This window comes from Agelaius tricolor, unplaced genomic scaffold (genome assembly GCF_023055355.1).
Source record: "Agelaius tricolor isolate 1412-34295 unplaced genomic scaffold, bAgeTri1.0.p SCAF_70, whole genome shotgun sequence".
Classification (NCBI taxonomy): domain Eukaryota; kingdom Metazoa; phylum Chordata; class Aves; order Passeriformes; family Icteridae; genus Agelaius; species Agelaius tricolor.
In genome coordinates, this window is record NW_027269330.1 from 1,241,623 (window position 1) to 1,256,499 (window position 14,877).

At 62.3% G+C, this 14,877-nt stretch overlaps 2 protein-coding genes across 3 annotated transcripts; both read left to right on the forward strand.

The window, feature by feature from the left end:
* The first annotated feature begins 13 nt into the window (after positions 1 to 13).
* On the forward strand, positions 14 to 11,463 carry ADD2 (adducin 2). 2 transcript variants are annotated; one of them, XM_071417789.1, is made up of 15 exons: positions 14 to 114; positions 1,199 to 1,373; positions 2,164 to 2,302; positions 2,768 to 2,919; positions 3,242 to 3,322; positions 3,403 to 3,552; positions 4,205 to 4,348; positions 4,421 to 4,519; positions 4,984 to 5,169; positions 5,976 to 6,233; positions 7,098 to 7,217; positions 7,301 to 7,390; positions 7,952 to 8,102; positions 8,180 to 8,269; positions 9,044 to 11,463. In XM_071417789.1, the coding sequence occupies exons 2-15, from the start codon at positions 1,200 to 1,202 to the stop codon at positions 9,340 to 9,342; spliced, it is 2,133 nt and encodes a 710-aa protein (XP_071273890.1). In that variant the 5' UTR covers positions 14 to 114; position 1,199; the 3' UTR covers positions 9,343 to 11,463. The 2 variants fall into 2 exon arrangements, with proteins under 2 accessions (XP_071273890.1, XP_071273891.1); XM_071417790.1 differs by lacking the exon at positions 14 to 114 and adding an exon at positions 481 to 622.
* A 422-nt stretch (positions 11,464 to 11,885) lies between these two features.
* SNRNP27 (small nuclear ribonucleoprotein U4/U6.U5 subunit 27) lies at positions 11,886 to 14,713 on the forward strand. The gene is made up of 6 exons (XM_071417838.1): positions 11,886 to 12,174; positions 12,882 to 13,002; positions 13,462 to 13,571; positions 13,699 to 13,778; positions 13,861 to 13,925; positions 14,406 to 14,713. The coding sequence occupies exons 1-6, from the start codon at positions 12,138 to 12,140 to the stop codon at positions 14,458 to 14,460; spliced, it is 468 nt and encodes a 155-aa protein (XP_071273939.1). The 5' UTR covers positions 11,886 to 12,137; the 3' UTR covers positions 14,461 to 14,713.
* The last annotated feature ends 164 nt before the right edge of the window (positions 14,714 to 14,877 follow it).

The following is a 14,877-nucleotide window of genomic DNA, read 5'->3' on the forward strand; positions in this document are numbered from 1 at the left end:
GCGGGGGTTGGGTTCCGGGGGGGGGCGGGGCGGGGGGAGGCGCGGGGACACGCGTGGTGCGCGGGGGGGGCGGCCCTTTGTCAGGATGCTCTGAGGAGGAGGAGGAGGAGGAAGGTGGGTGATGGCAGCAGCCCCCGGCCGCAGCCCCGAGGGGCGGGGGGGATTTGGGGGCAGCCTGGGTGACCCCCACCCCCCCCCTTCCTCGCCCACCCCCCCCCCCCCCCAAATTGGCCGCATGCAGGTGGGGGGGGGGGGGGCTGCATCCCACCCCTCCCCCCGTGCTGGGCCTTCATCCCCGGGTGGTACCGAGCGCATCCTCCTCCCCCCGGGGCGGGGGCGATGCTGCGGCCCCCCCGCTCCATCCCCGGGTTCCATCCCGGTTTTATCCCGGTTCCATCCCGGTTCCATCCCGGTTCTCGCTCCCCCCCCGCCCTGCGGCTGCCGCAGCGGCGCTGGGCGCGGCGCGGGCGGAGGCGGGGATGGGGGGGGTGCGGGGGATGCTGGGAGGGGGAGCCCTGGGTGGGGGGTCCTGGCTCAGCCTCCCCCCGAACCCCCCTTGTGCCCTGCGGGGGCCAGCGCGGCCTCCCCGATTTACCGCGGCCCCCCCCGCCCGGTGAGACAGGTGCGCTCCGAGCGGCGGGATCGGGGGGTCCCCTCCTGTTCTGAGCGGGGGGGAGCGGGACTGGGGGCACCCCGCGGGTGGGGGAGCGGCCCCGCCCTGGGTTTGGGGGGGCCTTGGCGGCAGCGTCCCCGCAGTGATCGGGGACGGTGACCGGGAGGGGAGGGCAGGGTCCTCGGGGGTATTATTGGGGCCGGTTTGGGGTCCTCGGGGGTATTATTGGGGGTGTTTTGGGGTCCTTTGGGGTCGGTGGGGCGGGGGCTGGCTGGGAACCTCCCCCGTGCGGCGGCAGAGTGGGGCCGAGCCCCCCATAGTGGGTGACCCCAATTTGGGGGCGCGCCCATGGGTGCCCTGAGCTGTGCCCGGTCTCAGCCCCATCCGTGCCCGTTCTCAGCCCTCTCCGGGCTGTCACCCAGCCCGGCCAGTGTCCCCTCCCGGTGTCCCCACGCTGTCCCCTCGCCCCGGGCAGGGCGGTTCCCCTCTGCCCTTATCAGCGGGCCGCAGCCGCTCCGTGTTTTCGGTGCTTTCTCCCCAATCTGTACCGGGGCTGTGACGCCGCGTGTCCCCGCGTGTCCCCAGGATGAGCACGGCCGCCAGCCCCGAGCCCCTGCCCGAGCCCCCCGCCCCGGGGCCGCGCTGTCCCCCCCAGGAGGACCCCGAGTTCCTGCGGACGCGGGGCGGGGCCGGGGACCTGCGCCAGGACTTCAACCTGATGGAGCAGAAGAAGCGGGTGACAATGATCCTGCAGAGCCCGGTGAGCCCCGCGCTGGCCCCGACCCCGCTCACCTGTCCCCAGCCCCGTCCCGCCCGTCCCCAGCCCGATCCTCCTTTCCTCAGCCCCATCTGTCTGTCCCCGACCCCGTCCCACGTGTCCCCAACTTCTTCCTTTACATCCCTAACCCTGTCCCGTCTGTCCCCGTCCCATTTGTCCCCAACCTCTTCCTTTACGTCCCCCAACCCTTATCTTCTGTCCCTACCCCTGTCCCGACTGTCCCCAAACCCCTTCTTTGTGTCCCCAGCCCCTTCTCTTCTGTCCCCCATCCAGCCCAAATCTGTCCCTCCTGCCACCAACTCCTTCTTGTCGCTGTCCCCGTCCTTTGTTGTCCCCGCCCCATCGCTCCTGTCCCCAAGCTCATGGATGTCACCACACGGTGTCCCCACCTGGCAGTGCCACTGCTGCTGTCACTGAGCTGCCAGTGCCACTGTGCCAGCAAGGCAGTGGTGACACCGACACCAGGATGGCAATGCCACCGTCACCGTGCCACCAATCTGGTGGTGCCACCGTCACCACTGTGGCACTGAGCTGGTGATGTTACTGCCACCAAGCTGGTGACACTGGCACCACCAGTGAGCCACCAAACTGTGGGTACCACTGACACCAAGTCAGCAGTGCCACCCTCACCGTGTCACCAATCTGGTGGTGCCGCCATCACCTCTGTGGCACGCGGCTGGCAGCATTGCTGCCACCGAGCTGGTGATGCTGTCCCCACTGCCCCGATGTCCCCGGCCGTGCCACCCAGCCCGTTGTCACCCTGTCCCCACAGTCCTTCCGGGAGGAGCTGGAGAGCCTGATCCAGGAGCAGATGAAGAAGGGGAACAACTCGTCCCACGTGTGGGCGCTGCGGCAGATCGCCGACTTCATGGCCACCACGTCCCCTGCCACCCTGCCCACCTCCCCCATGGGTACGTGGGGCCCTTTGGGGACGAGGGGCGGGCTGGGAAAAACCCCAAAAACTGGGGGGGGCACCAAATCTTGGCAACCTTGGAACCCCCAAATCTCACGAAAACCTTTGGGACCTTCGGGGGCCTCAAATGCTTTGGGACCACCAAGCCTTTGGGACCTAAGGACCCCAAAAACCTTTGGGGTCACCAAACCTTTGGAATCATCAACTCTTCGGGATCTTGGGGTGCCAGCAAACCCCTGGAATCCCCCAAACCCTTTGAGGCCCACCAAATCTTTGGGGCCATCAAACCTGGAGGGCCACCAAAGCTTTGATGCCTCGGGGACCCCCAAATCTTTTGTGGCCACCAAACCTTGATGTCCACCAAACCCTGCCAGCCACCAAACCCATCCCACAACCCTCTGCCCCCGCTGAACCCCCATGATTTGGGGGGTCCCACGGCTGACGGGGGGTCCCCAATCCCCAGGGCTGGCATCGGTCACCCCCATCAATGACCTGCACGGGACAGAGGGGCCAGCCCTGGCCAAGGGCGAGCGGCTGATGCGCTGCAAGGTGGGCAGCATCCACCGGCTGCTGGACCTGTACGGCTGGGCACAGCTGGGACACGCTGCTGTCACCGTGAGCACCCCAAAAAACAAAAAAATAGGGGATTTGGGGTTGTTTTGGGGGCATTGGGGGTTGCCTTGAGGGTTTGTGGGTTGTTATTTTGGGGCACAGTTTGTGGGGTTCTGGACGTTTGAGGTGGGTTGGGACTTTGAGGGTTTGTGGGTTGTTATTTTGGGGTTGTTGTTGGGTTCCTTTGGGGTGTTGGTTTGGGGGGCAGTTTCGGAGGCTTTCTCACGGTTTAGGGGCGATCAGAGGGGTGTGGGGCTTTCGGGGGGAATGTTCATTTTGGGATTTTTCCCGACTGTGTCTCACCCCACCCTGTCCCCCGCGGCAGCTGCGGGTCAGCAAGGAGCAGGAGCACTTCTTGGTGGCCCCGCAGGGGCTGGCGTGCAGCGAGGTGACAGCGGCCAGCCTGGTGAGCCCCCCAAAACAACAACCCCCAACCCGGGGCTGCCCGCGTGGGGAGCAGCCCCCTGAGCCCCCCGTGCCCCCCAGGTGAAGGTGAACGTGCTGGGGGCCGTGGTGGAGCAGGGCAGCACCGGCTTTGCCCCCGACGCCCGCAGTTTCAGCCTCCACGCCGCCATCTACGCGGCGCGCCCCGACATCCGCTGCATCGTGCGGCTGCACACCCCGGCCGCGGCCGCCGTACGCGGGGAACGGGCTGGCAGAGGGGGGATTTGGGGGAGATTGGGGGGTTCGGGAGGCAAGGGAGCTTGGGGGAGATTGGGTTTGGGGGATTCGGGAGCTCGGGAGGGAGGGGAATGCAGGGGCGTTTGGGGGAGGTTGGGTTTGGGCCTTCGAGTTAGGGGAACTTGGGGGAGGTTGGGTTTGGAAGGGATTTGGGAGGGTGGAAGGGTGTTTTGGAAGGGTTGGGGGATTTGGGGGCTGGGGGAGATCAGAGAGATGGGGTTTGGGAGGATTTTGGGGGCTTGGGAGTGAGGGGAATGGGGGAGCCTTTGGGGGAGATTTGGTTTGGAGGGATTTGGGGGTCTATGGAGTTAGGGAAACTTGGGGGGATTTGGGAGGGTGGAACGGTGTTTTGGAAGGGTTGGTGGGGTTTTTGGGGGCTGTGGGTGTTTTTGGGGGTATCTGGGGTACCTCGGACCCCTGCCCTGTCCCTCCCTGTGCCCAGGTGTTGACCATATGGGCTGTTGGTGTTTGTTTTTTTGGGGGGCTGTTGGTGTTTGTTTTTTTGGGGGGCTGTGGGTGTTTTTTGGGGGCTGTGGGTGTTTTTTGGGGGGCTGTGGGTGTTTCTGGGGGAGTTTGGGGGTCCTGCCCTGCCCCTCCCCGTGCCCAGGTCTCGGCCATGCGCTGCGGGCTCCTGCCCATCTCCCGCGCCGCGCTGCTCCTGGGGGACGTCGCCTACTTCGACTTCCGCGGGGAGGTGGAGGACGAGGCGGACCGCGTGGAGCTCCAGAAGTGCCTCGGGCCCACCTGCAAGGTGAGGGCGCACCTGGGGGGGTGCGGGGGCGGCCCCGCCCGCCCCGCCCGCCCCGCTGACATCCCGCGGCAGATCCTGGTGCTGCGGAACCACGGCGTGCTGGCGCTGGGCGACACGGCCGAGGAGGCTTTCTACAGCATCTTCCACCTGCAGGCGGCCTGCGAGGTGCAGGTGAGCGCGGGGCTGGGCTGGGGCCGGGCACGGAGGGAGCGCGCACGGAGCTGGGCCAGGCTCGGGTCAGCCGGAGTGCCCCAGGGGCATGGCATGAGCTGGGTCAGCTCTCTGCCCCTCATTTCCATCCTTATACACTGAGCTGTGCCAGTCTGGGCTCAGCCAGAACGTCCCAGGGGCATGGCATGAGCTGTGCCAGGTCTGAGCCCCTCATTTCCACTCCTGTGCCCCAATCTGTGCCAGCTCTCAGCCCCAGTGCTCCATCACTATGGCATGAGCTGTGCCATCTCTCTGCCCCTCATCTCCTCCTCCACGCCCCGATCTGTGCCATCTCTCTGCCCCTCGTTTCCCCTCCATCCCCCGTGTCCCGTCTCTCTGCCCCGTCCCCGCCGTGCGCCGCCCCCGGGGGTGCCCGCGGCTCTGTCCCGGGCCGTCCCCGCCCAGCGGTGCCCGGTGTCCCGCAGGTGTCGGCGCTGGCGAGCGCGGGCGGCGCGGAGAACCTGATCGTGCTGGAGCGGGGCGCGCAGCAGCAGCGCGGCCCGCAGGGGCTGAGCGCCGTGCGCCGCGCCGGGGCCACCTTCGGGCCGCTGCACAAGAGCCGCCTGGGCGAGCACGAGTTCGAGGCGCTCATGAGGATGCTGGACAACCTGGTGAGCGCCGAAACCCGCCCCAAAACGGGCGGGGATAAAGCAGAGTTTATCAGGGGCTCGGTTTCTTCGTGCAGGAAAGGCTCCTCCTCTATTCAGAGTCTCTATATATAAATAGATTTTTATATACATTTATATATAAATATATTAAATATTTAATTTTATTTTTATATTCATATAAATATATATTTATATAATGTATATTTATATAACTATGTTAAATATATCTTTCTATTTTTATGTATATATAAATATATATTTATATGTTTTTATATATTTATATCTAAATATATTGTTTCTTTTTATTTTTATACTTATATATAAACATATAATTTATAGTATATGTTTATATAAATATATTAAATATATCTTTATATTTATATATATAAATATATATTATATATTATCTAGTTACATTTATATATAAATGTATTTCTATTAAATATATTTGTATTTATATATAAATATATATTTTTGAATATCAATATCAGAGTGCACTGGGTTAAACCTAACCGGTCAGCAGTGCAGTGAAACACAGCTCAGTGCTTGGTAAGGGCTAGTGAATATAATAATATTTTCTCTTTTTAGCTATGTTTACATATCTTGTTCACTGACCTACGGTTCATGCGGGTGCAAAAGGTTCTTTCACTAAAATAGGCTGCTGCGCTAGCTGTTTCCTCATTCCTCTAACTCTTCTTGATGGCGACTCATAAATCGTTTCCTTTATGATGATTTATGAGCCAAAAACATGCTCCTAACCCTCAGCTCGCCCTGTGTGCTGACTCCTCTCTCTCTGGGCGCTTCCCCAGGGCTACCGCACGGGCTACACGTACCGCTACCCCTTCGTGCAGGAGAAGAGCAAGCCCAAGAGCGACGTGCTGATCCCCGCCACCGTCACGGCCTTCGTGTTCGAGGAGGAGCCCGCCGGGCCCCCCGCCCTGCGCCAGCACGCCCACAAGCAGCAGAAGGAGAAGACGCGGTGGCTCAACACGCCCAACACCTACACCAGGGTCAGCCTGGCCGAGGAGGCGCAGGGCGGCGCCGGGGCCCAGAGGACAAAGACCACGGTGAGGGGGCAGTGGGGGCTTGGGAATGGGCGGCCAGGGAGGAGGAGGGGGTCCTGGCATGGACCCCGCGAAAAGCTGGGGTGTAGGGCCTGGGGACCGCCTGCATGCTGTAATAATGGTGACTTTGGAATCCCGCCACCCCGTTCTCGTGGGGCTGAGTGCTCTTGGCCTTAGTGGGGTCTGTCCTTCTGTGCAAGATGCGTTTATTGGGGTCTTCTCATTTATTGGGGTCTCTCTCTATGCAAGACACATTTATTAAGGTTTTCTCATTCACTGGGGCCTTCCCTATCTATGCAAGGTACATTTATCAGGTTCTCCCTCTATGCAAGACACATTTGTTGGGGTCTCCTCATTTATTGGGGTCTTCCTCTGTGCAAATCACATTTGTTGGGGCCTCCTCATTTATTATCAGGGTCTCAACAAAAGATGTATTTATTGCAGTTTCCCCTCTACACAAGATGCTTTGGAGTCTCCCCTCTACGTAAAATGCTTTTATTGGGGTCTCCCCTTTATGGGGGGTCTCCCTTCTACACAAGACCTATTTATAAGGGCCTCCCCTCTATTATTGGGTCTCTCCCTCGTGCAAGGTGCATTCATTGGGGTCTTTCCTCCATGTAACACCTGTTTATCAAGGTCTCCCCTCTACACAAGATGCTTTTTTGGGGTCTTCCTCTATTATTGGGGAACTTGTTTTGGAGTCTTCCTCCTTCTATATATGATGTATTTAGTCAGGTCTTCCTTCTATGCTGTTTATTGGGGTCTCCCTGCATTTATGGTGCTTTCCCTCTACATTGGGGTCTCCCCTCTATACAAGTTGCATTTTCTGGGGTCTCCTCTTCCCCAAACCTGTTCCTGGGTTTGCAGTGGCTGCGGGCAGACGAGGTGGAGAAGGGCAGCAGTGGGACCCCGATCCGCATCGAGAACCCCAACCAGTTCGTGCCACTCTACACGGACCCGCAGGAGGTGCTGGAGATGCGCAACAAGGTGGGCAGGGCTGGGGGACAGCGGGGCCTGGGGGGGCTCAGCCCCGTCCTTGGAGGGGGATTCAGCTCTGTCCTCCCCCACAGATCCGCGAGCAAAACCGCCAGGACGTGAAATCAGCCGGGCCCCAGTCACAGCTGCTGGCCAGCGTCATCGCCGAAACCAGCCGCAGCCCCGTATGGCACTCGTGTCATCTGTGTCACCCCGTGTCACCCCATGTCACCCTGTGTCACCCCATGTCCCCAGTCACAGCTGCTGGCCAGTGTCATCGCCGAGACCAGCCGCAGCCCCGTATGGCACCCGTGTCACCCCGTGTCACCTCATGTCACCCTGTGTCACCCCATGTCCCCAGTCACAGCTGCTGGCTGGTGTCATTGCTGAGATCAGCCACAGCCCGTATGGCACCTGTGTCACCCCGTGTCACCTCATGTCACCCTGTGTCACCCCATGTCCCCAGCCCCCTGTCCCTGTGTCCCCAGTCACAGCTGCTGGCTGGTGTCATCGCCAAGACCAGCCACAGCCCCGTATGGCATCTGTATCACCTGGTGTCCCCAGCCCTACATCCCCAGCCCCATAACACCCCATGTCCCCAACCCATGTCACCCTGTGGCACCCCCTGTCCCCATCTCTCGGGGGGGGGGGGTGGTGACACTGCCCCAGGGGTGTGACACTGACACTGTTCTGGGGGTGTTGACACTGCCCCAGGGGGGTGACGCTACTCCGGGGCTCTGTTTCAGTCCACCGAGAGCCATCTGGGGGACGCAGAGGCCAAGGAGGGCGGGGAGGAGGCTCCCCCCGAGCCAGAGCCCCCCAACCCCTTCAGCCAGCTGACGGACCAGGAGCTGGAGGAGTACAAGCAGGAGGTGGAGAGGAAGAAGCGCCTGCAGGGTAGGCGAGCCCCCCAAAGCCCCCCGAGCCCCGGGTGGCACCGCGGGGACCGGGGCCAGCGTGTGTCTCTGTGGCAGGCGAGAAGGAGGCGGCAGCAGAGGACAGAGGGGCTCCCCCCCCAGAGCCGCCCCCGCCGGAGCCCCCGGCGCCTGCAGAGCCCACGGAGGGTGAGTGGGGTGATGAGCACCCCAAAACGAGGAAGACGAGGGCTGGGGTCCCGGTGAGCAGCAGGAGCGGGGGCACAAGGGCGGCTGCGGCCAAACGGCGCTGGGACGCAGCTGGCTGTCACCGCATGTCACCTCGTGCTGTCACCCCGCTCCAGATGGGCCAGGGGGAGCGTGGCAGGAGGACGTGAGCGGTGGCGTTGTGGGGTGCAGGGGACAGCCCTGTCCCCCAGCCCAGTGCCCACTGTTCCCACCCGCAGCGGGTGCCGGGGCGCGGCTCGGGGCTGCTGGCGCTGCCATGGTGTCTCGTGGTGTCCGTCTGTCTGTCTGTCTGTCTCCACAACGTCTCCTTTCTCTTTCCTCCCCGTGTGCCTGTCACCCAAGGAGTTATCCCTGAATCCCTGGCGCCGTAGTAAGTACGGAGAGGCCACCCCGGACGGACGAGGGACAGGGGCTCGGGGCGCTCTTCGGTCTCCGTGGAAATCCCTTAGGAAACCCCCTGGGGAACCCCTCCCTCCCTCCCTCCCTCCCTGGTGTCGCTTCCTGCTTCTCCTGCTGCCTCTTCCCGGCTCTCCATCCCACATCGCTTGTCCCGCAGGGAGGGGGCGGCTCGGGGGGCGCGGTGCCTGCGGCAGGACAGGTCAAACCCCAACGTTCTCCTCTCGGGGAGGCCAAATCCTGCTCCTGCCCAGGCCCCACTGCACGTTTGGGGGGATGGACCCCCCCAGAACAGCGGTGCTGCTGCCCCAATTCCCTGCTCCCTCTCCCCTTCCCAAGGTGACAAGAAGGCCGATGGTGGCCAAGCCCCCCCTGATTCCACTGCCAAGAAGGAGCCACCGGCGGTGGTGAACGGGAAGGACGAGGAGCAAAGCACCGAGGAAAACCTTGGAAAAGGGGGGACAGACCGGACGACCACCAACGCCGACCAGGACGCCCCCAAGGAGAAGGAGACAGTGACCAGCAACCCCGTGTCCCCCGACGGTTCACCCTCCAAATCACCCTCCAAAAAGAAGAAGAAATTCCGGACCCCGTCTTTCCTGAAAAAAGGCAAAAAGAAGGAGAAGATCGAGTCCTGAGCGTCCCGAGGCCTCGCGCGTGGCCTCCCCGGGGCTCCTGGGATCGCCGAGGCCCCGAGGTGCGGCCCTAAAGCCCCGGAACCCGGCTGCTTCCCGGGCACGAGGCACCTCGTCCCCCCTGTCACCCGCCTCTGGGGGCTGGCACCGAGCTTAGAGAGACCGTGGTCCCCGCCTGGGGAAACTCCCGCTGCACCTCCCTGCCCCTCTCCCTCCTGGGCTCCTTCCCACCGCCGAGGGATGGATTGTCTCCACCAGAGCCCAGATCTGCTTGGTTTGAGGAAGAAAAGGGTGTTTCGTGGTTATTTTCTTCACCTTCTGTTTCAAGCTCTGCTGGAATGGCGCTGGCTTCATCCCCAGGGACAACTGTCCATCGCTTTGCCAGGAGAACGGGATCGAGCTGAAGGCTTTTCCTGAAGGAGGAGCTGAGGTTTTTCCCTCCCTGGATTGTAAACCTCCCTCTCCGTGGGCTCAAGAACCACTTCATCCCCTTCTCCTGGTACTCTCAGCCCGTGTTTTGCCCACCCAAGGAAGAGCAGCAGGATTTCCCACCGCTGGAAAAGCCCCCACCTCACTGCACGACCCGCACCTGGGAAAATAGGGAAAAAACACCCACACCCCTCCGGGAACTGTCTGTGTTATTCAAAACTGAGCAAAACTCACTCACTAAGTGCTACTTCGGGATGAACACACGCTGCCAGCTCACAGCGACCCCGGCCACGCCGGCCCCCCGCTTTTCCCGGCTCTGGAATTCCCAGCACAAGTTCCGTCCTTCCTGGCGTTCCCTTCCCTCCCAGCATTGCCACCTCCTGGCCACCCCCTGCCCGGGAAGAGCCCCAGCCCTGCCCCTGTTCCCCACAGCCCTTCCAGCGCTGGGATCTGGGGAAAAATCACCGGGATCAGCCCCAGATCCTCCCCCTTTCCGGGGTGCTCACCCTGAGCCTTGCTGCCTCCATGGAGCCCTAACCAGGAGCTCTGGAATGGCCCTGAACCCCTGTCTGGGGCTCCCTCAGCCCAGCAGGGTTTGCCCCATGTGCCATCGCTGTGGTTTCAAACCCTTTCCCTGCCTTGAGACAGCTCCTGGGGCTTGGATCCCCTCTGGAAGGGCAGGGAGCCCATGGAATAGGGGGGAAACAGCCAGGAGAGCCCAGGCAGGGACCTGGCCAGAGCCCCAGCCCCAGCCTGGATTTTGGGAAGAGCCTTTGCCCTGCCCAGTGTCCCCCCAGAGGTCCCCATCGGGGACACTCTGAGCCCCCAAACTCTGTCACTGGGGGGGTTGTTCCTCACTGCCACTGATTCTGAGGCTCTTTGAGGCCGTTTGTGTCACCTGGGTGACCCAGGGCAGCAGAGACAGCCCTGTCACCTCCCTGGGGTGGCACTGTCACACCTGGGGGCAATTCCTGAATGACAGCACTGCCACACCCCCAGCCCACCCCGGGGGCTCCCCCAGGGCTTTTGTCCCCTCTTTGTCGCTGAAGGTGTGTCCCTGGGACCTTTGTCACCCCTTTTCTCTCCAGGGGTCTGTCCCTGGGACCTTTGTCACCCCTTTTCTCCCCAGGGGTCTGTCCCTGGGGCCTTTGTCACCCCTTTTCTCCCCAAGGGTCTGTCCCTGGGGCCTTTGTGACCCCTTTTCCCAAGGGCCAGTTGCTTTGCAGGGGACCCTGGCGTTGACCTCCCCATCCATGATATTCCAAGCAGAAAGGGACGAAGGCTCCAGTGCCAGCATCATCACCATGACTGAGGGCAACAGAGCCAAGATCGCACCCCAGCACCACTCCTCGGGTACTTCCCCCAGCCCACCTCCCTGCCTCCCCCTCCCCTCACTCCAGCAAGGCTCAGGGTGAAGCAAATCCCTGATCCAGGGTCTCCACACCCGCACCTCCGCTGGAAAGCAGAGGCCGATCCCAGCCTGGCAGCGGGGAAGGGCGAGTCCAGCCGGGCTCAGCGCCTCTCCTCCCGCCCGGGGCTGCCCACCGGGGACGGGCCGGGAGGCAGGGCGGGTGTTGGGGCCCCGGAATGGCACCGGGAGGCGGCCGGGGTGTGGCATGTCCCCCCCCGCGTGTGACAATCGCGGCCGGGAGCGCGTGGAACGCCGGTGTAAATAAATAAACCCCGTGTTTGGCACCCGGCAGCGCTCGGAGTCTGAGGGATGGGGATGGGATGAGAAGGGGATGGGGTTGGGGATTGGGATTGGGATAGGATAGGGATGGGACAAAGATGCTGGGGATGGGACAGGCTGGAGGTGGGAATGGGAAGGGGATACTGGGGATGGGGACGGGACATGATGGAGGTGGGGATGGGACAGGATGGAGGTGGGAATGGGTATCCCGGACACCGGGACGGTTCCAGCAGCTTCTCCCAGCAGCCCCTCGTGCCCCCCCCCAGCACCGAAGCCGGCACAGCCGCAGCACGTTCGGGACAGGGCCCGGGCGGGCAGAGCGAGCGGCGGCCTGAGGAAAGTGACGGTGACGGCCCCGCCTTCCTCCCCTCCTTCCTCTCCTTCCCTTCCTGCCCTCCCCTTCCTGCCCTCTCCGCTCTCGGCCCTCCTCTTCCTCCCGGCTCTCCCCTCGCATTCCGGCCTGGGCGGGCTCTCGGGGCGAGCGGCGGGCCCGGCCCGGTGCGGCCCGATGCGGTGCTGACCGGCGCCGCCGGCCGGCTCCCCTCAGGCCCGGTCTCCTTAGCCAGGTCTCCTTAGCCGGCTCCCCTCAGCAGGGTCCCCTCGGGCCGGGTTCCCTCGGGCTCGGTCCCCTCGGGCCGGCGGCGCCGTGGGAGCAGCAGCGCGGGGCTGAGGGGCGGCCATGGGCCGCAGCCGCTCCCGGTCACCGCCGCGGCGGGGTGAGGAGGCACCGGGGGAGCCGGGGAGGGACGGGAACGCCGGGGAGGTCAGGGGGAGCCCGGGGGACCGGGCTCGGGGAGATCGGGGTGCAAGGGACGGGGGTAGGGGGGACTGAGACCCTCGGGGCGGGGAGGCCCCGGTTCCTCGCTGTGCCGGAGGGCAGAGACTGCCTCCCTCATCCTCCTCTTCTTCATCCTCAGCCTTCTCTTTTCCTTCTCTTCTTCTCTGCTTTCTTCTCCTCTTCCTCGTCTCCTTTTCTTCATTCATCCCTTTCCCATCCTTCTCCATTCCTTCTCTTCTTCTCTGCTTCCTTCTCCTCCTCTTCTCCTCTTCCTCCTCTCCTTTTCCTCCTTCTCCCCCTCCCCATCCTTATCGTCTCCTCCTCTCCTTCTCTTCCTTTCCTCCCACCCCTCTCCACCTGGCGCAGGTTTTTGGGGACCATCACCCCCTCCCACCCCTCTCCCCTCTCCCCCTGGCTCTGGTTTTTGGGACCATCCTCCCCTCCTAGCTGCTCCCTCCGGGTGATTCCCCCTGGATCATTCCCCCGCTCCCGCTGGAGATTTTTCCTGCTGCTCCTTCCCTCCCGGGGTGCCCAGAGGGGTCCCTGAGCGGGGTGGGCAGGGCAGTCCCGGGTCGGTGCTGGGGTTTCCGTGGGATTTCCCTTGGGAAGCGGGCAGGGAGCAGCAGCTGAGCCTTCCCCGGGCAGAGCGGCGGCGCTCGCGCTCCACGTCCCGGGACAGGGACAGGCGGCGGCGGGAGCGATCGCGGTCCCGGGACAGGGACAGGAGGAGGAGCCGCTCCCGCTCCCCGCACCGGAGACGGTCCAGGTGAGGGCGGGGCTGTCCAGGTGAGGGCGGGGGCCATCCAGGTGAGGGTGGGGACCGTCCAGGTGAGGGCAGGGACCACCCAAGTGAGGGCAGGGACATCCAGGTGAGGGCAGGGATGATCCAAGTGATGGCAGGGACATCCAGGTGATATCAGGGATGATCCAGGTGAGGGGCAGGGGCATCCAGGTGATGGCAGAGACATCCAAGTGAGGGCAGGGATTGTCCAGGAGAGGGCAGGGACATCCAGGTGATGTCAGGGATGATCCAGGTGATGTTAGGGATGATCCAGGTGATGTTAGGGATGATCCAGGTGAGGGCAGGGATGATCCAGGTGAGGGCAGGGACACCAGCGAGGGGTGGGCACAGCTAGGTGAGGGCACTCTGGGTGACCTGGGACAGCAGGAGCTCCAGGTGGGGATTCCAGGTGTGAATTGCAGCCCCAGCTCTGTGCCCCAGCAGGTCCCCACGCCGGCACCGCTCCAGCTCCTCATCACCAGCACGGCCCAAGGAGCGCCGGGATGAGGAGAAGAAGGAGCTCAAGGACTCCAAGAAGGAGCGGCAGATCACAGGTGAGGGGGGATCTCCCTCCTGGGGCACCCCCAGGTGTCCCTCGGGGCCAGGACCAGCCCAGGGACGCCTGGATTTTTGGGAATCCCAACATCTGTGTTTGCTCAATCCTTGATTTTCTCCCCTCAGAGGAAGATTTGCAGGGCAAGACAGAGGAGGAGATCGAGATGATGAAGATGATGGGTTTTGCCTCCTTTGATACCACCAAGGTGAGCACCACTCCAGGGGCTCTGCGGTGTCAGCTGCCCTGTTTGGGGGTAATCCATGGGATTTTGAGGTGTTTCTCCTCAGGGGAAGAAGGTGGACGGTGCTGCCAATGCCTACGCCATCAACGTGTCCCAGAAGAGGAAGTACAGGTGTGTGTCCCCCTGCTTTGGGATGGAGAGAGGAGTTTGTTTGGTGAGGTAGCTGTGGCCACGGTCTCACCCTGATCCAGCTTCCAGGGAAAACGGAAATTTGGTGAGGTTTAGACTCAAAAGCAGAGGTGAGAGCTCTCCAGATCCCCCTGGGAATGGGGAAATCAGGAGGATGAGGAGTGAGGAGCACCTTAGGAACAGCTGGGATGTGCCCAGTGAGGCCTGGGCAGGATCAGAGCAGAGGGAAGCGGCACTGCTCACCCCAAAAAACATCCAGATTGTCAATTCTGCTCCCTTTCTGCTGGCACCCGGGCTCCTCTGCAGCAGCTCCTCACTGGGAGCCTTCCTGCCCTCCTTTTGCTCAAATCCCTGGGGAATTGGCTTCCCTGTGGCTGCTGAGTCCCATTCCCAGCCTCCCCTGGGTGTTTTTGTCCTGATTTCCCCGGATTTGGGGCTGACTCTGGCTCCGTCCTCGCCCAGGCAATACATGAACAGGAAAGGAGGATTCAACAGGCCCCTGGATTTCATCGCCTGACGCTGGCACAGGCTCCCACCACGGAAGGATTTCTTTTCCCTGCACTCTCCTGGGTGGCTCCCGTGCTGGATTCCAGTGGAATTTGGGTTATTCCCAACAAATCCCACATCCAGACCCGCCACAAGTTCCCAGATATTTGTTTGTTGTTTTTTTTTTTACAACAAAGGTCAGTTTCTGGCTGGGATTTTGCTGTGTTCTCCCTGGTTTTGGTTTGCTTCCCTGTTAATAAAACCCCAGATGTATTTTTTCCTTTCATTTTTATCATTCAGAGATGAAGCGGGGCCTCCATTCCCCCTCCCTCCCACAAATCCGTGGGGTTGACACAGATTTTGGGGCTGGGAGCCCCCAGGGGGGCAGTGGGATTGGGGTGCTCCCAGTTTTGGGAGGGGATTTGGGTGCTCTGAGCCCTGCCCGGGG